The following is a 27,987-nucleotide window of genomic DNA, read 5'->3' on the forward strand; positions in this document are numbered from 1 at the left end:
CATTCTTATAGCATCAATATGGCAGCGCAGTGTGAGTTTCCTCAAAAGGGAATTGAGAACTTGTGCAAAAAGGAAAGATATGTTTTATGTACCAAATAAATTACCAGATGAAAGGAATAATAATAAAATACTGCTGATAAAACTTTAAAACGTAGTTTTAAGTAAAATGTTTTTGAAGGTAAACATGCAAATGTGCTATTAAATTATTTAAATATATTGAGGGGGTAATTCAAGTAAATAATTTAGGTCAAGGGAGTTCGAAACCCCCTGATGTAAGGATATATTAAAGCTCATTCACAGTGTGTTAGAGATCATGTAGTACTGCGGCTTTTCAGATTGCGTTGTGTACCTGTGCGCGATTTCCTGGGACTGACACACAACCCTGCACAACACTTGTGGGGTCATCCACATCTGCAGAAACTCAAAACTTGCTTATTGTCTTGCGTGTTAGTCAACAGCATCACCGAACATCTTACAAGCCCGATCGCAGTTCGGTAAATGAAAGTCATTAATCAAAACTCTCACATGACTCTCATTACAGCCAACATCTGCTCACGACGCATCCGAAACAAACACGAGCTACACCGCCGGTTAGCACAGATTTATCTTCACGACAGCCGAACATGAGGTGTTTCATCTGAGACAAGGCTTTGCAGAGATAAAATAAGATAAAAATGCTAATTCTGCTAACACGCACATAAAAGTGGGAGCTGAGCTAGCAGCTGCCCGAGAGAGAAACTTCTGCGTGGCCATTACTCGTGAATCAAAGTGGAGCGCATGCTTCTTAATACTGCAGGAATTCTCTTTAATGAAAAAGTAATAATCCTCACCCACCGTCGCCATTAGCGGCTCATTAGAAACCCTGAAGTATGGCCGAGAGAGCCGGAGACTGAGCGTAACGTATATTCATCTTTATCAAAAACTCCTAAATGATCCTCATAAATAACATTTATTGCGAACTAGATGTTTCTGTGTAGTCATTTATTTTTTACTAGACCGGCCCAGAAACCCTGTTATCATGTTAATATTTGTCCTGCAGTGAAATCATCATCTTGCTGTCAGTTCTGTTATACTTAAAGACTTTAATGCAATAGTGTTACAGTATTATGATCTTTGGATAGATCTGTCACCATCCATACAGGTCGTGACCTATGACCTTAGTTCACTGAGGCCAGCAGGGTTCAACCAAGTGTTTCCCCTAAAGCGAGAGAGTAAAAGTGCTGATGTATTTTATTAGGCTAACCAAAAATAAACCTCTGCTTTAGATCTAGATTCAGGCCCTTGGGGTATGTTTAGGTCATAACAACACTAAAAAGTTTTTCCTTTGCAGTTTTGAAAAAATACACATCACAATGTTGTCAAACGATCCCGTTCACAAAGATCCGCAAAGACAAGTAAAAGTGTTGTATTATCTGTTTAAAACCAATAGATGGCGATATTACTTTGTAAAGAAACAGAACGTCTAAAACAAAATATAAACATATTAAAAGGTGTACGGCTGGAGAATTGACATAGGCTGTTGTATTTGAATAAATAATGAAGTGAGTCTAACTGTGGGTTCACACCAGCCGCGTTTGAGGCGTCAAATTCACGTCTACCGCGTCTAGTTTCCCGCTTGAACATTTTTCAACTTGCGCATTTCCCGCGGCAACGCTCAATTCGCGCCATTTGCATAAAATAGATGCGCGAATGAGGCGGAATCGCGTCTACCGCGCTGCGCTTATTTGCGCCGTGAGACCTCCAGATGTGCGTCAACACGTCTTCACATTGACTTAACATTGAAATCACTTGCGCTTGACGCCTCTACCGCAGCATAAGGCTACTTTGAGATCTGGTTTTACTGTAAATATAATTTTGTTTCATATTATTATGTTTTATATTATTAAGTTTAATGTAATAATGCATTAAATGTTCTGATATATACTTTAAAGATGCTTTGTCAGGAATCGGGACACAGAGAGAACCCAAGTGCAGACACGGATTGGAAAATGATAATAATTTATTGATAACAAAAACAGCAAACAAAACAGGGCAAACACTAAACTACACAGGACTACACTAAACATAACATATGAACAAAACACTAAACTTGAACACACTACACTTAACTTGAACAGGAACAACTGGAAACAATGACTGAAAAGACAAAAACGTAATGCACACAAACCCGTACTGAACAACACACACACCAGGACGCTTAAATAGGGACAAAATGAAATCATTACAAGTAAGGGATCGGGGAAAAAGTGACGAGACCCGGGAAATGCTTGGTCAGAATAAATCAATACTAAAACCACGCATCTCCCACATGAAACATTGTACTGTCAGAACCCTGCCATGCTGAACTAGATCTAAATACAAACAAGGATCTGGCAGGATCCTTACACTTTTATTAAAGTTACCATTGTTAAGATTAGTAGTTCCTTTATTGTGGTTTAAATACTGCTGAAAAGGGCGCTCAATGCATTAATGAAAGTGATAAAGTTATTTTGTCTTAAATAATAAGTTTGACCATACGATTAGGGGGAACATTGTGTCATCTGGGGGGGACAATGCCCCCTATGCCCTCCCTTGGCGACGAGCCTGTCTGAGGGGACAAAAAAGTGTAAAACTTTTTATAAACTAAATTGTCAAAGGTCCAGATGATGTGAGTCACTGTAAGATTCAGGAAAGTCCCTGAATCCTGCAGGACATTTCACTTTTCCCAATAGAGCCCAGGGAAGCTGCTATCGGCATGAAAATGGAGGTGTTGTGAGTGAGAGGGATATTTTTATTTCCAGAATATGGCTGCTGTGCCAAACACTCTGGGATAATGTCCAAACTGATGGTGATTGTGCCAGGTAACAGAGCCAGGTTCCAGATCGAGACTAAAGCATCGTGACCAGTCTAGTCCGGTACAAACACACATAGTGCAAAACATGTTATTCTCATAGAGTACTCGTTTATGTCTTGGTAGGCTTAATAAAGTTGGTAGTTATGTTTTATTAAAGATCTTCAGATGTTTCACCTAAAGATATCTAGAGAAATATAACCATACATTGCAGTAAAATGCTAATGCGATAAGCACATGTTGGTATGGACCATGTGGACATGTCATTGTGTTAACACTGAAGTGGTTGACCTGATCTCGGATTAGTTGTTTTTAAGGGTTGTGTAGGAGTAATGATGAAACTTTGCCCATATCAGCTGACTTAAAGCTTTCACAGAAAAAATGTGTAAGAAAAAACTTGAACACTTGATCCTGTTTACAGTTTGCACCCTAAGAAGATACTTACTGTACTTTGGTGTCTTTTCTTGTTAGATGGATTTATTAGTCCATTTATTAGTATTAACGTTGTTGTGACAGACAGGTTGTGTAGATAAACACAACTGTAGGGGTGATAGGCCTAATTTAACAATATTTTGCTCTTTTAAACAAAAAAAAAATGTGTACAGTTGTTTAAAATTATTTAAAATGTGATGCTTCATACCTACACCTAATACGAGTGTAATATAAAGCGCACATTGTGTTGTGCAGAGTTGCTTTGTTTGTGAAATATTAATTTGTGTTTTTTTCCCAGTGAAACCTCACGCTTCATTTCTCTTTTATTTATAAACTTTGTTACAGTCATGTTTGTGTGTGCTTGTCTGTTAAGTAGAACTAAATGAATTAGACATATAAAAGTACAGTCATAAATATCAATTATCCATTGCAACAAAATTAAATAGTAATTTTAACGTGTGGCGGGGATTTTTTCCCCGTTAAAATACGTTTTATAATCATGTGACTCTGTTCATCCCCAAACCTTACAAATAATAAACAAACGTCATATGACTGATGATGAAACCCTGAGTTATGTGAGAGCATAAGACTGTCACATATTGCTCCCTAAGGCACAGATCTTTTTTGCCCAATTTCATTTTGTTGATTACATCCAATGTTTTGCATGACCGCTTACATAATCTTTTAAAAGCGACTCGTATCCGAAATCAGCATTTTCACTCAACTCCTGCCAAAAAAAAGGTAGACATACTGAGCCAAAACAGCTTTAATCACAGAGGAAGTAAAATATGCAATGGGCACAGACAATAGCTGTGTCTAAATTCAAGGGCTGCGACCTTCTGAGGATGTGACCTTAAAAGTCGAGCACTTGGTCTTTTAAGGTGGCAGCCTCAGAAGTCCGCAAAGAGAACTGAAATGAGACGGTCTAACCTTCGGAGTACACATAATTGGCGTCACCTGCTGCACGCTCCCACTGCACCTGTCAGCATGACACAGCGAAGACGTTTCTGACTTATTAAAATAAATATGGAATCAGAAAAAATATTAATTTACTTTAGAAAATAAGACATGTTGATGTAGATTAAACTATTCAACATTATATCAAATTAATCAACCTTAGAAATATACGCAACATAAAAAGAATAATATTAACACAAAACATAACTTATAGGCCTACTACTAAAACATTGACAATAATTTTTTTCTGGTAAATACACTTTTAATTAATAAAGGTTTGTTTCTTTTAGAATATCCAGCCGTTATATGCAGCCATTTCAGGCGCGCAATGAATCTTGAAATAACCTCGGCTGTTAAGGATCCATTCGTTCTGTCCTTAAATGATTAGTCAATTTTCTTTAAAAATCCAGATAATTTACTCACCACCATGTCATCCAAAATGTTAATGTCTTTCTTTGTTCAGTCAAGAAGAAATTATGTTTTTTGAGGAAAACATTCCAGGATTTTTCTCATTTGAATGGACCCCAACACTTAACAGTTTTAATGCAGTTTAATGCAGTGCCAGTGCATAATTGCATAATGACGTCGAAAGGTCACGTGTTACATATGAAACGCACATTTGCGGACCATTTTAAACAATAAACTGACACAAAGACATTAATTAGTATCATTCCACATACAACAACGTCTGAACGGTCCTCTTTCTCCACACTTGTAAACACTGGGGCGTAGTTTCGCTTAAGTCATCCGTGATCTCTTGACGTGATGACGTATTACGTGAGGTTGCGCTGACGCATCACAGGACCGTAGGAAGACGAGAAGTTGTGCTTTAAAAGTGCATATTTTTTATTTTTCTTGCCAAAAATGACAATCGTTTCACTAGATAAGACCCTAATGCCTCGTTTGGGATCGTTTAGAGTCCTTAGAAACTGCAATTTTAAACTGCATTAAAAGTGTTGGGGTCCATTAAAGTGAGAAAAATCCTGGAATGTTTTCCTGAAAAACACAATTTCTTCTCGACTGAACAAAGAAAGCCATCAACATTTTGGATGTCATGGTGGTGAGTAATTATCTGGATTGCATTTTTAAGAAAATTGACTAATCCTTTTACAGCGCAGAGAAATAAGGACGCATTTTGAGGCTTCACTCTAAGCACCCTTTGAATTGGGACGACCTTCAGTGATGCGCGGGTCAATGTATAAACAACCGGCACCCGACCAACGTTTTCAACTAACCCGCCCACAACTTGGACCGCAAAAAATAAATATTGTACCCGACCCGCTCCATGGCCCGCATTTTTTACAAGTAAAAATTGTTTAAAATAGTTAACTGGCATCTTTATTTCAAACGACCTGACTGATTGCGACCCCGAATATCGTTAAAAACATTTTTGGATGACTCCTTTCATCCAGCTCATTTCGGATCAACCCGCGCATAACTGATGGCCTTATTAGCCTCAAATCACACTGCAATCGGTCTTAAAATACGTCCTTAAAGGTTTGCATCCTTCAAATTGAAACACAGCTTATGATTATACAATTTAGATATTATACCGCTTCAGATATGAAACTTTTGCATTACTCCACTAGGTGGAGCCGTCGTCCTCCATTGTGCTGCTAAGAAGAGTCATGTGATCGCGGGTGGTGTCCACCTGAGTTGATGTCAACATCGCTTTATCAATGACGTACACATCTTGACATGAGAATCTACCATCTGTTTACATTGCAGACGCGGATGCACGTTTCCGATTCGTATCGGATTAATTTCCAAATATGAACAAGGCATAAAATCAAGGAATTTTTTTCCCTGCTTACACATCCATGATCATATCCGATCTGTGTCACATAAAAGAAAAAATCGGAATTGAGTCACTTCAAACATATAATGTAAATGTGGCCTTATACACCTCTAAATTAAATTCCTGAATCTTTACCTCTCTCTCTCACTTTCTCTCTCTCTCTCTCTCTCTCTCTCTCTCTCTCACTTTCTCTCTCTCTCTCTCACTCTTCTCTCGCATTAAGATGACATGAGATGTTGTTCTCTCTCAAACCCCTGCAGGTGCCTTCAGGTTGAGCAAGGTGACTTTATAAGTGAAAGCCACAGAGAGAGAGATAGAAGTGTGTCTTGTGTTCAGTAAATACACAGAGAGAGTATGAGCAGGTTACAGACACAAACTATACAGAAACAAACACACCACTAAAGCAAGTACAGTAGCCTACTTTTATCACTATCATATAAAAGCAAAAGTGTTTATGATGTCATACTTTGGGATGAGGGTTTCTGAAAGGACCTCACTCTTATTGACACTGCTTGAGCTCTGATTTACTCCCACGTGATTGGCCAGATGATGATCATGTGACATTGTGTTAACATGAGACGGTCATCTCTGCCCAATTAGAGGTGGTGTGTTTCTTATCAAGAGACTAATCGAGTCAGAGATTTCCTTATAGACATGAATCATCCTATTCAAATCATCTTCTTCCTGTTGATCAGTTTTGTTTTTTATAAAATGTGTTAATTCAAAACCAAACCGCAGCCTTGGGTAGAGGCGAAAAATTTTAATATTTCATATCATTGATGTGGATTGAAAACAGGATGTGAAAATACATTGACATATTTGTGCATCATCTGTATCTCTCTGTGTGTTCATGAAACATTTTTTAAGAGAAGATAAATGCTGGTCAGACGCAACAACACTGAGAGTAATTCAATAACGTTCATTGCCGTCTAAAAATAAATCCAAAATGAAAGTAGATGAATGAACCGCTGGATAATGAACAGATGTCGGTGGATTGATGTGTTTGTTTATATGAAAATGTTTCCTGTTTTCTGTGTGTTAAACTTAAATTGTATATTTGACCCTGTTTAGTATGTGTGTTGTTTAACTCTCAGGTTTGTGTGTTTTTCTGTGCAGTGTGTGTTCATGCGTTGGAGGTGACAGTGAGTCAAAGCAGCGTTCAGGTGGCCAGAGGTCAAGCAGCCGTCTTACCCTGCACGTTCACAACCAGCGCCGCTCTCAATAATCTTTACATCATATGGATGGTCACACCCCTGGCCAATGCCAACCAACCAGAACAGGTGATAAATCAACTCACATACACACTGCGGTGACATCAGGATCGATCGAAACAACTTGATGCCACATTTGACCGTCTTGTTTTTCATTGACAAAATCTTTTTAAACGTTGATTTACTTCACAACGATGTGATCTGCCTCTATCATAAATTGCCTTTTTCAGGATCACCAATAAATTATGGATCAATGATGTCATTGATTGCTCTTGTGCAATATTGATTATGTGAAACACGTTTTATGATATCTCATGTTCTGTTCATTTCACCTTTTAGTTATTTTTTCCCTTCCTTACAAGTCAGCATGAGATAGCAGACATCCTGTTGAGGTTTCACACTATAACACCTTCAGTCAGGAGATTGCAGATCACACGGCTGGTTCACGGCCAACAATTCATTTACTTTAAATCTGACCCTCATCTGACTTTGGATCAGACGATACACTGTAAAAAAAGATGGAAGAGACGTGTCCAGTCTTCAATTGCAAAAAATAAACCCAAAATATTTAAAAAATGGCCGCTCACATCTTCCGCCAATGATGTCATTAGAAGGCCACACCCATTTTTTGTTTTACTCAATCAAAAACACACAAAGTAAGTCGTCACACCCTTTTTAATAGCATTTAATGTGTAACTATTAGAAGGATAACTATATTATCAGTGATGTAGTGCTTACATAATGAACTGGATTGTTTTATTACCTTAAAATGAGCCATTTTATCTACATACACCAGGGGTCTCCTTATGTGGAAGTCTCCGCCATGTTTCTACAGTAGCCCTAATGTTGTTGTATGAGGCGTGTTTTGTCATTACGTTGTCTCAGACGATGACGTGTTTGTCTTATGGCTGCTGCTACTGTAGCTTCTCTATGCGTTTCGAAAGGGAGGGGTGAGCTGTGGACTGAGCCGTTGGTTGCAATCATAGTTATGTACACTAGATGTCGCCTTGGCTACGGGAGTTCATTGGACCGAATGCGTCAAACCAAGCCGCCATCTTGAAACAGGGGAGCCCCGCATCAGCGTCATTGTAGGCAATGGTGTAACAGAAATAAAATGACCATAAATCGTCATGAATGCGATTTTCTTGGTTTTCTTTTGGTTCGTTTCAACAGTCAGACATGTAGTTAGCATTGGGGCCAGAAAAAAAGTTTTACAATTAAGAAAATTTACTTTTTCTAACTATAATGCATCATGCTAGTAGCCCTACATCCATACGCAGCACAAAAGTCTGGCATCGTCCATGAATTCGAAGTACAGGCGGAGATAGCAGCTTTACCTAGCTACTTCCTATGACAAGACCCCTGTTCAAAGATGGCGGAGGTTTTGATGCATACTTAGAACCCAAGGCAACATCTAGTGTATATATCTATGGGTTGCAATCATAGCAAAAAAATGGGGGAAAAAATGGACGTAGTGTCTGTGACGTCAGCCATAGGTTTGTGAAGAGCATTTTTGAACCCAATAGTAGGCGGTTCCTGCGTCGCCATCTTGGTCCCGCGTCACCTCGAGTCACTCACAAATTACCGAAAATGGGTGAAGAGGCGGGACGTGAGTGAAGCTGTGGTGGCTGGTTGCTGAAACCACGCCCCCTAGCTCGACTCTAGTGACAGCAGCGACAGTTCACCCGTCACTCAAGTGTCCACGCCCTTAATTATGCAAAACTTTAAAGCTTAATATAATTTAAACGGATGAGTTACAAAAAAATTTACATAATATTATTTTCTGCTCTGAAGCATTTTAACATGAGGGTCTATGAGGATTGACTCTGTCTCTAGTGGCCCGCTGATGAATTGCAGTTTAAATCACTTTCGTATTGGCTTCATCAGAGAGATCGGAAGGTTGCCCCCGGTTGCAATTCACAATCTCACTGCTAGATGGCGCAAAAATCTCTACACAATGGAGTTTTAAACCAAACTTATTAGAAAACACACAATTAAAAATCCATCAACATGATAAGAAACAATTATTAAGAATCGTACAAACGTGTAATTTGATTTCTAAGTTTCCCTCACGTCCCATTGGTTTACATGGACAGGGTGGGGTTCAGGGGCTGTCCACACGGAGACGCGTATCATTGCATACGTATAAATTTGTTATCGTATTGGCGTTTCATCCACACGGATCCGGCGTTTTGGGAGACTGAATCCGCTATTTTTTGAAACCGGGTCCTAAAGTGGATAAATCTGAAACCGACACCCTTGCGGTTTCGTCTGTACAGCCAATCCGTATATTTTGTGAAGCGAAAACGTCATCACATCACGTGTCGGAAGCGTCACACGTAACAGCAACAACAATAACGGCGGTCTACGTGATTGTGTTCGTGCTACAGAAGCTACTAAAGCCTACCAGCTTTATTACAGCAAAATCTATTGCTTCTATGCAATTGTGGTGACCAACAAGCGATAATGGACAACACCATACGTTGGTTATGCGCATGCTCAAAGTCTTCTTCTCCGTGTATAGTGTATATCTGTGGCAGAATTACAGCGCCCCATACTGGTCCGGCATATATACTACACCGCTTTCAGTCGGTTTCAGTGGTTTCGTGTTTACGGATTATTTTTTTATAGCAAGGAAAAAAAATGATCGGATAGGGAATGCACCGGCTTCGTGTGGACATAGCCTCAGACTCAATACGACAGACAACGCTCCAAAAACATTTAGATGTTTTCTGTCGAAAATGTATATTCTGATATGAATTTTTTATGCTAAGTAACCAAATAAAAACTCTTTCACTAATATTATTGTGTCAAATCCAGATACCCACAAGCAGAAAATAACTGGAAAACATGTTGTTTGTCCATTTTGGCCATGACATTGATTGTAGTCTGTTTGTTTGTTTATATTTATAATATATTAAAATCTGATGGGGTTTGAGCACAGCATTTGTTCATTGCAGACTAATTTAAAGCGGCTTAGTTGCTTTGCCATGTTAAAAAACCTCAATTAGAGGAGATGGGAAGTGTATAATGTTATTTATAGTGTTTTCTTTCTTCTCTGTAAGCTCATTAGAGACGGACCGTTGTGCTGAGTCGTACTGTTTACATATCATAAACCTCTCATGCAGATGTTTTAGTTGTTGTATAGGAAAGATTTACACTTGTTACATAAAGAGTTCACATATGCACACCTCAGTTATACTCTTAACTGTGATTGGATGAGCCCCATCTTGTATAGTTTTTCTTGTTTTATGGGCCATTCCCATATAAGATGGAAATAAATATCTAGTTTAAAGGGCCCATATTATTCAAAATCCACAGTTTTTTTTACAAAAATGTCTATTGGCAGTGTGTGAACACAACAACTCTACAATTAAAAAAATCCACCCACACCTTTACTAATCCCCATTAAACCAAAAAAGTCTCAGTAGACATGATTGTTAATGTGATGTCACACAAAAAAGCCCCACCCACAACCACTGACTGACTGCTTAACTTTACCTAAAAGCTTTTCTAAATGTGTTTGTTAGCATGTTGTAGCACTAATGTGGCTATTGTCTCAGACTGTCTAGAGAATAAATCTAGTTTTTAGACAAAAATATACAATTTAAGTGAATTTGTGCTTAAGACAAACAAACAAAAAAAAATCTACCATTGAGCGAAGAAAATCTTTCCTGATTTTTTCTTGAATTAAGTGTTTAAGAAAAAACACTCCACACTGTAATAAAATGATTTTCAAGAAAAAAAATGTCTTAGTATTTTTGTCCTGTTTTCAGTAAAAAATATGTAAACATTCTTAAATGAAGATGCTTTTTCTTGATGAGCAAAACGACCCAAGAAAATAAGTCTAGTTTTTAGACCAAAAATATCAAATTAAGGTGATTTTGGGCATAAAACAAGCAAAAAAAATCTGCCAATGGGGTAAGCAAAAAAATCTTGAACATTTTTCTTAAACACTAAATTCAAGAAAAATTCAAGAAAACTTGCTTACCCCATTGGCAGATTTTTTGGCTTGTTTTATGCACAAAATCACTTAAATTCAATATTTTTTGTCTAAAAACTAGACTTATTTTCTTGGGTCGTTTTGCTCATCAAGAAAAAGCATCTTAATTTAAGAATTTTTTGATATTTTTACTGAAAACAAGACAAAAATTCTAAGAAAAAATTTTTTTTTTTTCAGTGCATTGGCAGATTATTATTATTTTATTTTTTTTAGTTTTTGCACAAATTCTCCTAATTTTTTTATTTTTGTTTAAAAACTAGACTTATTTTCTTAGGTCATTGATTTTAGAATTTATTATTTCCTCAAAACAAGACAAAAAACTAAGTAAGAAAGTCATTTTTGCAGTGTATATAAATTTGACTTGTTAAACAGCCGATACAAACACATTTGTGACCACAGATCATAGATCACAGTGTATATTAATGACTCTGATAATGACGAACTAACATCACTTAACAAAGTAATAATTATTAGTGATTATTATGTTTAGTTGGTCAGTATTGTTGGGTTAGTTTAAGGTTGAATGATTACCCAGGTGAAAAAGTAGTACACTTCCATAATGTACTTATTTTCATGCACTAATGTTGTACTTTATACAAAAAAATCTTCTTTAGTACACTGAAAAAAATGATTCATTGAATTTAATTAATTTTTTATGGTAAGTGGATGCAATAAATTTATTTAAGCTACATTTAAACAAAAAAGATTAGTAAAGTAAATATATAAAAAAATATAAAACTTTTGTTTAAATGTAGCTTAAATAAATTGATTGCAACCACTTACCTTAAAAAATTGATTAAATTCAATGAATCATTTTCAGTGTACTTCTAAAGATAATCTAAGTCTACTTATAATCTAAGTGTACTTATCCGTGCTATTTTAAGACACCATACATGTGAACTAAAATGTGATAAACTTTTATTTTAAACATTTATTTTATTTTAATATCTTAAAAAGTACTAAAAATATATTTTTTTGTATATTAAGTAAAAAATTAGTGGTCGAAAATAAAGCACTTCAAGTACATTATGGAAGTGTACGTCTTTTTCACGTGGGTAAACATCATCTGGTTTTGATTTGTTTTTATGTGAATTGATGGTTTGAAGATGGGACGTTCTCCTCATCGATATCTCTTCATATTCTCTTATCATGTGATTTAACCTGCTAACATCCTGACTGCAGCGTCTGCAGACGCGTGTGATGCAGTCTGCGCAGACGATGCAGTCGTACAGGCTTTATAGCTTCAAACACAGAGCATTTATCACAGCGTCCTTTGATTCCAGCATATTTATTCGCACGAGTAACTGCATGCCAAACCATGTTCACCTGCTACACACACATATACACACATTCTTTGTGTGAATCGGGTTCTTTAATGTCACAGATCACAGAAGCTTCTAACAAACATCAAAGTCTTTTTTAAGATGTGTGCAAGTACATGTGTGTGTGTTTGGGTGTGTGTGTGTGTGTGTGTGTGTGTGTGTGTGTGTGTGTGTGTGTGTGTGTGTGTGTGCGTGCGTGCTTGTGAATGACAGTAAGATCACTGTAACATCAAACACACACACTGACATGAGTGGGGTTTTGTCCCAGTAAATGATGCTCTCATAGATTTGTGTGAGGTTTTTTTTCAAATGAACAGGCAGCACTTCAGCCGAGATGAATCAAGACGAGCCCTGCAGTCACTGAGAGAGAGAGAGATGTGTAATAAGAGAAAATATACACAGATATACATGACACAGTAAGACAGAGAGATAAATGACTGTTGTTCTAACACATCTCTCTCACAATCAGTCATGTCTTTTTTCATCACGATGTTTCAGTAGTTCACACAACACAAGATGAGCCCTCATTAGGGGTGTTTGCTAGGGCAAGCATCGCTGTTACTTAGGGTTAATGATTTGAACGAACCCCAAACAACTATAGGCATTATTAACAGTTGCCTTTGCAAACACTACACTGTACCACACTGAGAGAGAGAGAGAGAGAGAGAGAGAGAGAGAGAGAGAGAGAGAGAGAGAGAGAGAGAGAGAGAGAGAGAGAGAGGATACAACTAAGCAGATTTCCACACACTGGTTGGACGTTTGGTGTGAGATGTTGAAAGCAGGTCATCCGATTTGTACAGATGGTCATCAGCATTCATTAAGCCCCTCCCTCTGCCTGCTACTGTTGCCCCGCCCACATGCATTTACTTTACATCCATGCATTTGACGTACTTACAGTGCATTTTATCAGTATCTGTTATCTGGAAATTGATCTCTTTTGCACTGCTTGATCTCTTTTTCACTGTTAATGCAATACTATTGAGCTACAGGAATGCATTTAGTGTTCAGACACAATGTAAGATGTCTATGAATTAAAATCAGTATGTAAAATAGTTTTATAAAGGATTGAATGTATGTCCTGCATCAAGTAAACTGAGAATGAACAGAGCTGAGGGATTTATGAATCTATACACATCTGTACGTCTGCTGCGAGTCTTAATCTGCAGCTGAACACAGATTAAAGCACATACAGCTGAATCTGTGTCCATAATGTAAACCTGACATATGTTACACACTTCACATAACTTGTACTTATCTCGGACACAAAGCATGCTGGGATACGACAGCACAAACAATCTGAAGTTACTGTAAAGATTCACAAACACACTGCTGACATACAAACATCTCAACATCTTTTGAGTCATGACAAATTTCTGTGCATTATTTTGAAGTGAATCATGAAAATCTTTCTTTTTTTTAGTTTCTGCTAATGACTTTAAAGGTTATAAAGTCACATTTTTAGCTCGATCAGATGTTTAATGAAGAGGAGAAAGAAGTGTAAATGATATGAGGCTCAACACTGCACTGCTGTAATATGAGCTCTGATGTTTTTAATGATTTTCTCTGCAGAAACAGACTGTTTGTAAAATACTTGTGATTAACTTACTGCATACTGCACAGTATACACTCACCTAAAGGATTATTAGGAACACCATACTAATACTTTGTTTGACCCCTTTTCGCCTTCAGAACTGCTTTAATTCTATGTGTCATTGATTCAACAAGGTGCTGAAAGCATTCTTTAGAAATGTTGGCTCATATTGATAGGATAGCATCTTGCAGTTGATGGAGATTTGTGGGATGCACATCCAGGGCACGAAGCTCCCGTTCCACCACATCCAAAGATGCTCTATTGGGTTGAGATCTGGTGACTGTGGGGGCCATTTTAGTACAGTGAACTCATTGTCATGTTCAAGAAATCAATTTGAAATGATTCGAGCTCTATGACATGGCGAATTATCCTGCTTATCCTGCTGGAAGTAGCCATCAGAGGATGAGTACATGGTGATCATAAAGGGATGGACATGGTCAGAAACAATGCTCAGGTAGGCTGTGGCATTTAAACGATGCCCAATTGGCACTAAGGGGCCAAAAGTGTGCCAAGAAAACATCCCCCACACAATTACACCACCATCACCAGCCTGCACAGTGGTAACAAGGCATGATAGATCAATGTTCTCATTCATTCTGTTTACACCAAATTCTGACTCTACCATCTGAATGTCTCAAGAGAAATCGAGGCAACCTTTTTCCAGTCTTCAACTGTCTAATTTTGGTGAGCTTGTGCAAATTGTAGCCTCTTTTTCCTATTTGTAGTGGAGATGAGTGGTACCCGGTGGGGTCTTTTGCTGTTGTAGCCCATCCACCTCAAGGTTGTGCATGTTGTGGCTTCACAAATGCTTTGCTGCATACCTCGGTTGTAACGAGTGGTTATTTCAGTCAAAGTTGCTCTTCTATCAGCTTGAATCAGTTGGCTCATTCTCCTCTGACCTCTAGCATCAACAAGACATTTTCGCCCACAGGACTGCCGCATACTGGATGTTTTTCCCTTTTCACACCATTCTTTGTAAACCCTAGAAATGGCTGTGCGTGAAAATCCCAGTAACTGAGCAGATTATGAAATACTCAGATTGGCCCGTCTGGCACCAAAAACCATGCCACGCTCAAAATTGCTTAAATCACATTCACTTTGGAGTTCAGGAGATTGTCTTGACCAGGACCACACCCCTAAATGCATTGAAGTAACTGCAATGTGATTGGTTGATTGAATTATTGCATTAATGAGAAATTGAATAGATGTTCCTAATAATCCTTTAGGTCAGTGTACCTTGAATGTTGTGTTCTGTATGTTTATGTGTTGCATGTATGTTGTGTTTGGTGTTGTGGATGCGTGTGTTGTGTACTGTAAGTGAGTGAGTGTGTGTGTTGTTGTTTGTCTATATATGCTGTGTGTCAAGCAGCTGTTGTTCTGAACTCTGCTTTTGTGGGTTAATTAGTGCAGAAGATTCATTTGTTCTGTGGGTCAGACTGAACAAGGGGGGCAGGTGTGTGTGTGTCTACATCTGTAGGCATGTACATGTGTGTGTATCTGTGTGCAATATTATACTTGCATTGATTTTCTAGATAGCCCAGCACATAACAAACCCCTGTCGATTGAATCTGTTGTAATGATTCACTTTGTTTGAATATGACTCTTTGATTCTTCTGCGTCTCCTCACAGGTGATCATCTATCAGGGTGGTCAGGTCTTCAGTTTAGCCAATCACATGAACGGACGGGTGGGTTTTGTGTCCACTATGCCCAGCACAAGTGCCTCAATCTTCATCAATAACACACAGCTGTCTGACACGGGAACGTACCAGTGTCTGGTAAATAACCTGCCGGACCGCGGAGGACGAAATATAGGTGTGATCGGCCTCACTGTGCTCGGTGAGTGACATACAAAAACTACTTTATATACTAGTGTTACTGTTTCTGTAGTATATATAATGTATATACCTTTGCATGAATTATGAAATCAGAATAACTCATAATCTTTTGTGTATGCTGTAGTTCCTCCGTCCACACCGTCCTGTCGTATTCAGGGTTCGCTTGATGTTGGCAGTGATGTGATGTTGTTGTGTGGTTCGGAGGAGGGCATCCCCACACCCGTCTACTCCTGGGAAAAACTCGAGTCGGTGCCCAAACTTCCCCACAATGCCATGCAAGGTACTAAATCACTGCCTGTGGGAATTCAATATTGTCCCACATTCTCCGGTAAATTGACTCATGCTGTGATGTCATTTCTACCCGTCCCGGTCCACTGTGTGTGTTTAAATGGATAGTTCACACAAAAATGAAAATGCTGTCATCATTTGCCCACCCTCATGTTGAAGTTTTTATTTTATTTTGATGAACACAAACATTTTTTTTTTTTGATAAATGATGGTAAGCACACAGATACCCACAGTATGCACTGAATTCTATTGTATTTATTTTTCCTACTATAGAAGTCAATGGTTACAATCAGCTGTGTGCATCATTTCTCAAAATATCTTATTTTGTGTTCATCAGAAATAAAAGAAATTCATACAGGTTTACAACAAAATGAGGATGAGAAAATGACAGATTTTTAATTTTTGGGTAAACTATCCCTTTAAGTACAGTGAGGTGACTTTACTCTACCTGCTCTGTCCAAATGAAACATCAGCTGCTTTAGAATAAGACTACAACATTATATCAAATGTAGTTGGGGGACTTTTAGCTGATGACTGCTTTGAAGTCAGTTTGTACTCCTAAAAGATAACAAGATAACTATTTTTTTACAGAACGCATTGTGACACTACAGTAGTCTTATTCTAAAGACAGCATTTTTATTTTTACATAAAATATTATATAGATATACATTTTTATATTTATAACAATAATAAAAAACTATGCAGCAAGAGACAAAATATTTATGTGTATAATCATTTCTATATATCTTTAAAAGAAACTCAGTTTTCAGATTTATATCTAAAGATAACTACAACTCTACTACCACCTACAGGATCATTTGTGTTATTACAGTTATTCTGCAGTGTGATATTGATCAAAGCTTCCCAAACTTTAGAGGGGGCGAGACCTCTCAAGAACTTACTAAATGTTACCAGGTCCTCATATTTTTATTAATTTTTTACAGTTAAACCAAATTTACTATAATCTCACATCAGGAACCATCATTAAAAAAATATATTTGTAGCATGTGGTATAGAAACTGTTATTTATTATAGTAAATACTTTTACTCTAATAAAATCATGTGCAAGGGTCCGACGCGAAGCATTTAATTATTGCATGCAGGACACGTCATTATCTACTCATGATTGTTGCAAAAAATGAATCTCATCACCACAGACACAAAAGTTCAATTTATGAATAAATAAAGTGTCTTCAATGAGTTTAAATTTGTGGGTTTGAATAAACAAGCGCACACATACATGCAAAGGCTAGGGTTCGGTCAGTACGTATATTATATTTGTTTTTGTAGTGTTAAATTTTGTGATGCGTCAGGAGTTTGGTACTACAAAGCAACAGCCAACATGCGGATTATGTCAAAAACTGAACGCAGTTGTTGCGTCGCCAAATAAAGTTATATACACCTAAGGCCCTGTCCCAAATGGCGCACTTCATGTGGACTTTCGGTCTTGTGGCCTTATATTGTGCATGCTTCCTTAGGCCTGGTCCCAAATGGCACATTCTGGACTTGTGGTCCTCCTCAGAGTCTATACTTTGATGACATCATCTAGTGCAGACTTTAAGGACCCTTGATGCGAGTCCACGGGGGTGCACCTGAGTCGTATTTTGGGACTCGAGCATCACGCCGGGAATAGGATGAGAAGTTGCCCGTCAGTGTGAACTCCTCCCTTCCATCGTCTGATTGCTCTTTTGCAAAGACTTCTGGGATGGTAAAGTGCATGAAGCCTGCTGCAGTGCGGGCTTCACCGAAGACCGCATCAAGGGGGCACTGATGAGCACACTTCGAAGCGTAAAACAGACAGATGGGACAACCTACGGACTTGTAGACTAAGCGAGTGCACGTAATTTAAGGCCATGAGAACGAAAGTCCACATGAACTGCACCATTTGGGACAGGGCCATTGTCTATGAGTCCGTAGGGTGTCACATCTGTCATTTATACGCTCCAAAGTGTGCTCATCAGCGCCCCCTTTACATCCTTGATGCGGTTCTTGGCGTACCCCACACTGCTACAGGCTTCACGCACTTTACCAACTCAAAAGTCTTTGTGAAAGAGCAATCAGACGACGGATAGGAGGAGTGCACACTATTGGGGAACTTCATTTCCTATTTCCGGCGTGACGCTCGAGTCTGTCCCTAAATACGACTCTCATGGACTCGAGTCAAAGGTCCCTTAGGTCTGGACTATATTTTGTTATCAAAGTGTGGATTCTGAGGAAGTCCACAAGTCCGAAGTGTGCCATTTGGGACAGGTACTAAATGTATTTGTGACGTGCATTTCTTGCTTGCGCTTTTTTATGCTTTCTTTTGTTACTGTAATGTTGAAGATTTGTTTTTGGTGAGGAGCTCTGACAGAGAAGTGTTATGTGATATGCAAAGTGATAGGAAATACTTTAGATTCATAATGTTCACTGCGTCAAACATTAGCTGGTGAAGAAACATGCGTGTTACTGGCCATGTTTGAGTTTCACCTGCAGTTGGTGGATTTTAATATCAAATGCAAAATATATTGTAAATCCATAACACTGCATACTGTTTTACATATGGTATCAAAGTGTGTAACAGTCAAGAGTCAATTTCAACAAAATTCACTTGACTTTAATTGAAAATGTTACATTTTTAATTCAACCCAAGCCACTGCCACACTGCAATACCACTACAGCCCACCGGGGGGCCACAAACCACAGTTTGGGAAGCACTGCTATAAATGATATAAAACTATTCATAGTTTCCTCATATTCTTAACTTGCATTGAAATTAAATGTGTGTGCTAAATTTGTAAAGGAATTAAGTGTTTATGATTACTTATGCTGCTGTTCTCAGATCAGATGCAGGGAAGCGTCACACTGAGAAACATCAGCACCAGCACATCCGGCCTGTATCAGTGCACTGCGTCAAACATCATAGGAAAGAGCACCTGTGTCCTTAACCTGCAGGTTGTAGCACGTAAGTGTGTAATGAGGGACATTACAGACACAAACACTGTCACATGATCAGATATGAGGTCTGATCACAGCTCTGTTTCATATCACAGCTCAGACACAGAGTGTGGGTCTGATCGCCGGTACCGTTGCCACGAGCATTCTGGCTGTGATCATCTGCTGTCTGCTGGTGCTGGTCACGCTCTTCTACTGGAGAAATAAAAACAAATATGAGGAAGATGAAATTCCCAATGAGATCAGGTGACTCTTTATTTTTAATCTATTGATACAACGATTTAATTGTATATGATGATCATAAATTACATTTTCCCACAATCCTCAGGGAGGACGATCTTCCACCAAAGAGATCTTCATCAGTTAAGGCCTTCAACGCGGACGCCTCGTCTTCAGAGAACGACACGCTGACGTCCACCAACACCTACAACAGCCGCTACTGGCACAACCCAAAACCAAACTACGACACCAACTCATACACACGTTACAACGGCGACACGCGACAGACCTTCACGGGCGGGGCCAACACAGCGGGAAACGCCCCTCCGCGCCCCGCCTATGCCAACGGCAGCCACACCCTACCCCCACCCAAGACACTGGTGGTCACCACCAACTCCGCCCCCTCCCCACCCGTCATGACCCGGAGTAACGGCTCGCTGAGCCTCCGCCCGACTGTCACCACGACGCCTGCAGTGACTCACGGGCAGCAACACACGCACTCGTATGCCGTGAGTCAGGCCACGCTGGAGCGCATGGGAGCCGTGCCAGTCATGGTGCCTGCCCAGAGCAGAGCTGGGTCACTCGTCTGATATCTGACTAAATCAAACTGTTTTATAACCGAGTTCAGCTGATGCCAACTAAAACTGATCCACATCACCATTAACACACCTTGTGCTCATTGACTGTTTGCTTTGTTAATTTTTTAATTCTTGACAATAAACAGAATTTTCTGAAGGCCCTCGAGTGACAAATAAACTTAAATGACGTCTTTCTCCCTCCCTGTCACATCCAGAGAAGATATTTGAATGTGCATGATGCTTTGTTTGATCAGATCAGAACTTTTTGGTAAATTTTACTGCTTTGTAACACTGGAACGGAAAAGGAAAAAGTGTGTTATTTAAAGCAAGAATAATTTTCTCTCTCTCTCTCGATCTTTAATTTGGAGAGTTTGGTTCAGACAGTATTACTACTTCACACAAGTTTGCACTGAAACTCAATGTCGTCCTCATATCTGTTTGATTTCATGTGAATGAAAAGTCTTACTGTAGATCTGTCTTAACCATCCTAATTCAACACTACTGACAGTATAGCCGTAGTCTACCTCTAAAAACACTACAGATATAAAATAGATCAGCTATCTAATGAATAGTGTAGGTATTATATGGAATCGGAGAAAGCTCAGAGTATGAAATGATTTCTAAAGTTTATTGATTCATCAGTGGAAATTCACTTCAGTTGTGTGCTGCTGTCAGAGGAGGTAGATTCAGATTCTTCTGTATGTTATATGAAAGAATACTGAAATAAGATATTAACACTCACTGTTTATTTTGTCTATTTCTTGCTTTGATTTTTTTTTAAACTGTAAATAATTTAATGACTTGTAGAATAGAATGTGAATAAAACTTTCTTTTGCCCAAATCTAATATTTTTTATTATTCAGTGTCTCCTTAGAAATGTTTAATGACATCTTATGTGGATGCAAGTATGGCAATTGGGTAGACTAAGTCCATGAATCAAAGTTGATGGCTTCAAAATGTGGAGGTTTCCATCGTTTGTCCACATAGCAAATTTTAAACATAATAGTGTAATTGTTTTGCGTATGTCCCTAGCTTGTGTTTCTCATTTTAGTCTTGTTTTAGATGTCTCCCTATATGAAGCACCATATTCAACTCATAGGTTTGTTAGTAAAATAATAAAATATGGAGACATCTACAACGATAAGGTTTATTCGACTTCATGCAGAGCAGGCCGATCTACATCCGCGAGAGCAAATGAGAAAAAGTCACAGTTGGCTTGTTTAATCATGTGCATGCGCAGAACAAATCGTGCTATTAGGTATGTTGCTAAAATTGTCAAAATGGTCAAATGCTAAGACTAGTTGTTCAGATAGAAAGAGCTTGAAAAAAGCTTTTAAATGAGACCAAGATCATGTTTATGGGTTTAAGAATAACAAAATGCTGACCATTTGAAACTCGAAAATCATCACTTTATTTTGTCCCATGTTTTCCATTAAAATTCAAGAAAATGTGTGATCGAATCATGAAAATTATGTTTTTTTTGCCATAACTTTTTTAATTTTTGAGATATTGACCTGAATCTTACAAGATAAGCTGTTTGCCGTATCCTCTACATATTCTACTTCTGAAAAGTCAGATATATAAAAAACAAACCACTAATTACACCAAATAACACTCTTTATTCAGAATATAGCTAATAACCCCAAAATTGGCTCCAAGATCTCATTTGTTTTTAACCAAAGGGTTTCGTATCTAAACTCCTTTACAAGTTTTAGATTAAAAACAAAAATATTCAATTCATAACTATTTTATTTTTTACATTTACATTACATTTCGCACACATTCTAATATATACAGACATCTACTACATGGCCATATGATACGGCTGCTTCACATTCTTTGTCCATTCAAGCAGATTTTGGGGGTCGTAAAACTCCCATGGTCGTCGTTCAAATTTATTAAAATTTCGTTCACTTGAAGTTTAGCAATTAAACTAAATGTCTTTACAATTTCAAGAATGTCTTTACTCAACTTCAGCAAAAACAACAATGATTTTACAAACAACAGACTTTGGCGAGCTCGCACGGCCAGTAGTTAAACATGAACGGTGGTGACTGAAAACGAGAAGGTACCTATGCTTCTTCCGGTGATGTTAACAATAAAAACTCAGAAATTTTGCCATCAACAAACCAACAGAAGCATTATTTTCAACAATCCCACGCGCCGCCTGAGGAAATCTTGAGTTTCGTTGAGCGGAACCAAAAAGTCAGCCGCGATGGCAGAGTTAACAACATACCTAGTGCTATGGATGTATTGTATATGGTTCGGCAACCAAGACAGTCTTTACCTAAAAAGTAAGATATAAATCAATCCAAAGCACTAAGAATATGTTGAAGAGCAGTTAAAACATGCCCTGTGGATGCAATTGGAGTAGAAATGGGAGATATGCCTTAGAAGGGAAAAACTGGCAATAACATGCTGGACAAACCTTCAACAATCAGCAAATAATCACCTTACTCGCAATTTCGCAAAGTATTGGAGGATTGCTGGAAACACTCATATGGATGGAAGAGCAGAATATGGGCTAAGGAATGTTGCATGGACAATAAGATCTTCTGTCCAAATATACCACTTACTGATACTCCACCATGGAAAGTCCCTGAACCGCTTGTAGATTTGAATTTATTCAAGTCCAAAGAGAGATACATTGGAAATGAGGTTAATGCTTTTTTAAAGAAGAGGAGACACAGAGGTAAACATGACCCTGTACCAACTTTATTCACACATCTTCATGCCATCAAATTTAAATTGACCTGATTTTATTTTTTTTAAAGTTTAATTTCCTCAGATTTGTTTTCTGTGTTCTGTGTTCATTAGATTGTAAGGAGCCACCCATCAGCCCAACGACAGGACACAAATGGAGTGGGGAAGGGATTCGTGTTTTCACTTTCTTCAGCGCTTCTGAAAGAATCATTCCCTTTATTAGATTTCAAATTATTACTTTGACATCTTTGGTTAAGTTATTATCGGACTCCAATTTATAAATTACAAATATTATTCTGATGCTGATCACAATTTATATTTATTCACATAGAGCATAAGGTGTAATTTTAAAGGTGCTTAGGCAGGTCACTACAGCTGGGCATAGAGGCATTCTCTTTCTAACTTAAAATTAGAGGTTTCTCCAAAACACATTGAAAATAAGAGGATCCATCTATGTTATAGGTTGAGGCAATTCTCCATTCAAACTAAAACGAGGAAGCAAGGCAAGGCAAGGCAAGTTTATTTGTATAGCACATTTCATACACAAAGGTCATTCAAAGTGCTTTACATAGAAATGAGAAAACAAAAATCAAAGAAACATGCATTTAAAATATCAATTAAAAGAAAATAAATGTGATTTTAATAAAAACTGTTTAAATTTGTGAAAAAGAATAAAACAGGAATAAAAGTATAAACAGTTAAAAATAAGAATAAAATCAAGAGAAATAGAAAATAATTAAAATAGTGCATATAAAATATAGTGCAATCAGTTCGGATGCAGCATAGTGCTCATTCAGTAAATGCATAGCTAAACAGATGTGTTTTGAGTCTGGATTTGAATGTGAGTACTGTTGGAGCACATCTGATCTCTTCTGGAAGCTGGTTCCAGCTGCGACTGGCATAATAGCTAAAAGCTGACTCTCCTTGCTTTGAGTGAACCCTTGGTATTTCTAGCTGATGTGATCCTAATGATCTGAGTGACCTGTTGGGTTTATATTCAATGAGCATATCAACAATGTATTGAGGTCCTAGTCCATTGAGTGATTTATATACCATTAATAATACTTTAAAATCAATCCTAAATGTAACTGGTAGCCAGTGTAGAGACCTGAGGACTGGTGTGATATGTTCATATTTTCTGGTTCTGCTCAGAATCCTGGCAGCAGCGTTCTGAACGAGCTGGAGCTGTCTTATGGTCTTTTTGGGAAGGCCAGTGAGGAGGCCATTACAATAATCCACCCTGCTGGTGATGAAAGCATGCACAAGTTTCTCTAAGTCTTGTCTGGAAACAAAGCATCTAATTCTTGCGATATTTTTGAGATGATAATATGCTGATTTAGTTATTGCTTTGACATGACTACTGAAACTAAGGTCAGACTCCAGAATCACACCAAGATTCCTGACGTGATTTTTAGTTGTTTGACCCCTAGCGTCAAGGTATGCATTCACCTTGAGAACTTCATCTTTGTTTCCAAACGCAATGACTTCAGTTTTCTCTTTGTTTAACTGAAGAAAGTTTTGGCACATCCAACTGTTAACTTCATCAATGCATTTGCACAGGGAGTCAATGGGGCTGTAGTCATTAGGGGATAGAGCTAAGTAGATCTGGGTGTCGTCTGCATAACTGTGATAGGCAATTTGGTTCTCTCTCATTATTTGGCTTAGTGGGAGCATATACAGGTTGAACAGGAGTGGCGCTAGAATTGAGCCTTGCGGGACTCCGCATGTCATGGATGTCCACTCAGATTTATGGCCACCTATACTTACATAATAACCTCTCCCTTCTAAGTATGACTTGAACCATTTCAGGACCACCCCAGAAAGCCCGACCCAGTTTTCCAGCCTGTCAAGAAGTATGTTGTGATCGACAGTGTCAAAAACAGCACTGAGGTCGTAGCACCAGCACTGATAGTTTGCCTGTGTCTGTATTGAGGCGAATATCATTTATTATCTTTATGAGCGCTGTCTCTGTACTGTGGTGTGGTCTGAAACCAGATTGAAAAATGTCAAAGTAACCATTAGAAATTAGGAATTTGTTCAGCTGATTGAAAACAACTTTTTCAATGATCTTGCCTATGAAAGGAAGATTTGAGATTGGTCTGTAGTTGCTCAGCACAGTGTTATCTAGGTTGCTCTTTTTCAGGAGGGGCTTAACAACTGCAGTTTTAAGGGACTTTGGAAAAGTCCCAGAGTTAAGTGATGAATTTACCACTTCTAGGATATCTGCTTCTAAACAGTTAAAGACACTTTTGAAAAAAGATGTGGGGAGTGTGTCAAGGGCGCAGGTTGATGTTTTAAGATGCTGTACTGTTTCTTCCAAAAGCCAGTACTCCAATCATATTTTCAATAAAGGTAATTCTCTATGTCCCCTTCAGAATATTTATCTAAAACACTGATAATATAATAAAAGACTTGACAAGTTTTAAAATGAATATTATTTATTTTGCCAGGCAAGTTACACTTAAATCAATAATTTGTTTATTCAAATTCATCAATAAAAATATCAACGTCAGCATAGAAAATATCAAAATCACAATGTCAAAATCATACCTGACAATCAAAGACACACAAAGTGGTTTAGGAAGATTCTTGTTAAAGTTTTCTTCCTTTATGTTTTTAAATACACACACAAAGGGCCCTATTTTAACAATCTAAGCGCATTGTCTAAAGCGCACGGTCTAAATGGGCGTGTCCGAATCCACTTTTGCTAATTTAACGATGGGAAGAATAATTTGTGCGAAAAGGGTTGTTCCTATTCTTTTAATGAGTAATGTGTGTGTTTTCGGCGTAACGTGCAATAAACCAATGAGAGTCTCAGCTCCCATCCCCTTTAAAAGCCAGTTGCACTGCCACTATATGTAATCCATATTTAGATGACGGACTTTGTAAACTGAAAACTAAGTGGCAGAAGAAGACCCCCAGTTTAAGATTAATGTTAAATAATTGTGATTTGTTTTGCACGAAAAATAATTTACAAGTATGTAAAAAAGGTTTGTACTCTAAAAATACTTTATTTGTAACAAACAGGAGATAAAGAATTTACAAACGTGCGGATAGCAGAAACGTTTCAGCACGTGTACAGTGCCATGAGTTTTTTTAAAGCATTAAATGTTTCTCATCTCACCATATCCACAGGTATAGAGTCATCATATACAATAAATCTGTGAGGTAGCATTAAAAAAAACATTTAAAAACAGATGCATTTGGATGCATTGTATTGGATCCATGATGTTGGATGTAATGGGGTGGTGATGGCGCAGCAGATAAGACACACGCCTTTGGTGTGAGAGATCCGGGTTTGAATCCACTGTGACACACCACTGTGACACTTAACCCCTAGTTGCTCCAGAGCCATGCGACCTCTGACATATATAGCAATTGTAAGTCGCTTTGGATAAAAGCGTCAGCTAAATGAATAAATGTAAATGTTCAAATACACACACACACACACAAAGTGTGGGGAAGATTCTTGCTGCAGAATGCTTCCCAAAGTCTCTGGCCAAGTCAGCTTATATACACAGATGAGACAAGAATTCTTAAGGTCCCAAATCAGGATTTGGTTGGTCAGGTTCTCGTGACCCTAAAAAGCACTAAATGGGATTGTTAACCATCTGTTATCTATATCTCTTCAGGAGGTGACACCATGTAAAAATCTTTACACCATCACAACATATGATATATTCAATGTTACATGTGTTAAGTCAGAACCTTAAGAGAGAAGAGAGAGGGGGAGAAATACAGATGAGTTCCTGGGTATCTGTGACCCTGTGGAGAGAGACAACACGTCTCTCTGGAATGGACACAGAATGAGGTTTTATTGTTTTATGGTCCAGCTCCAAAAATAAAATCTTGTCCACCTGTCCTAGAAGATTAAAAATGATTGCATTGTGATTTTATTTACATTTCATTCATTGTCTCAACTTTTTTGTAATTGATCACATAATCATCAAAAAGTCCTGCAGTCAGATCCTGAAGAACACAAAAGTAAAGACATCCAATATTTGGATTTAGAGATAAATGAGCTGCAAGTCTTCAATGTTGTGCTGAACTTGAACACATTTCAGTTTAAGATGAAGTTAAAAACCCCAACAGTGTAGAAGAAGAGGAATCTTGTCAGTATTTACTTCAGTTTATGATCCTATGGGACTTCTTGAAGCTGAGTTAGGATGAGGATTTACCTCCAACACTTCAAAGTCAGATTTGGATAAAGTCACAGATCAGATTCTGTACTGAATAATCAACTCATACGATTAAGAGGAAGTGATGTCCCTATTGTGTCTACTTATTCACCATCAGATCATACTGAAGATCAGACAAACATCTTTATATCCTTATCGTCTATGTGCATGAGTCCTGAATAAAAATGAAAGAGAAAGTCAATCAGATATGAGATCATCATCAGTGTCAGATGAAGAGATAGAAAAACAAACTATTAGTGCTGTCAGTCAGTTATAGAAAGAAATCTTAACATAATAAACATGTCAACAATCTGTTTATCACATACACATGAGCTACAACAATACAAAAACACATTTCATCTATTTCCTCTGAATATTTGATGTCAATGTAAGAGATGAATGTATTGATATGTATGTAGTATAATATAATGACACACTGACAGTTTTATGAGTTCACACACAAACAGTAAGAAAATGAAGGTGATGCTTTATTTTAAAAGTCCTGGAGGTTGACAGTCGTGTAAATAAAAAGAAACAGCATAAAAGCTCGACAGAGAGTTGTGTGAAGTGTCCATCAGATTTTAAGAGTTGACTTTCTCTTCTTTTTTCTAATCTTCATCTCTATCATTTATCATCTGTACTTTGTGTTTATCTGTTGTGTATATATTATGTTTGTGTTGTTATTTCTGTCTGTATTCTGATGATTTGATAAATAATGCTTAAAACATGAAATAAAAACCAAGTTGTTATAAAAAGAGTTAAAGATGAACATCTAGTCAAGTGTTCATAACTATAGAGGTGTCGGCCTATCAAACAAACCCCATTAACAAACATCATATATAATGTGTAAGAAGAGTAAGATCACAGTATTAAATCCTGGAGTGAACAAACTCAACATCACAGTTAGTAAACAGACTCAGACATTGGATTGAATTCTTAATGTGTTGATCTGACAAAGCATCAAGTGTTGTTCATGTACACTTCATATTTTCTGTTTGTTGGGATTAAAGGATACACAGCCTATAACAGCAGCAGATCAATTTACATTTATTTCTAATATTTATATTCTAGGATTTAAATGACACTGCATGAGTTTACTTTAAACAT

General features: G+C 37.8%; 2 protein-coding genes across 3 annotated transcripts in view; one reads left to right on the forward strand and one right to left on the reverse strand.

Annotated features, from left to right (window-relative positions):
• Positions 1-20,840, forward strand: part of LOC141363171 (immunoglobulin superfamily member 11-like) — a 100,115-nt gene extending 79,275 nt beyond the window's left edge. Inside the window, exons 2-7 of the mRNA XM_073865748.1 lie at positions 7,134-7,297; positions 15,774-15,981; positions 16,105-16,260; positions 19,090-19,212; positions 19,301-19,448; positions 19,531-20,840. Coding sequence (XP_073721849.1) covers positions 7,134-7,297; positions 15,774-15,981; positions 16,105-16,260; positions 19,090-19,212; positions 19,301-19,448; positions 19,531-20,011 — 1,280 coding nt within the window. The 3' untranslated portion in view covers positions 20,012-20,840. The remainder of the gene's footprint in view (positions 1-7,133; positions 7,298-15,773; positions 15,982-16,104; positions 16,261-19,089; positions 19,213-19,300; positions 19,449-19,530) is intronic.
• Positions 20,841-25,078: 4,238 nt separating this feature from the next.
• Positions 25,079-27,987, reverse strand: part of LOC141363240 (protein NLRC3-like) — a 102,679-nt gene continuing 99,770 nt past the window's right edge. For both annotated transcript variants that reach the window (XM_073865830.1, XM_073865829.1), the window contains one exon: positions 25,079-27,055. In XM_073865830.1, the coding sequence (XP_073721931.1) occupies positions 27,034-27,055 (22 nt within the window). In that variant the 3' untranslated portion in view covers positions 25,079-27,033. The remainder of the gene's footprint in view (positions 27,056-27,987) is intronic.

The sequence above is a fragment of the Misgurnus anguillicaudatus genome, unplaced genomic scaffold (assembly GCF_027580225.2).
Source record: "Misgurnus anguillicaudatus unplaced genomic scaffold, ASM2758022v2 HiC_scaffold_33, whole genome shotgun sequence".
Taxonomy (NCBI): Eukaryota; Metazoa; Chordata; class Actinopteri; order Cypriniformes; family Cobitidae; genus Misgurnus; species Misgurnus anguillicaudatus.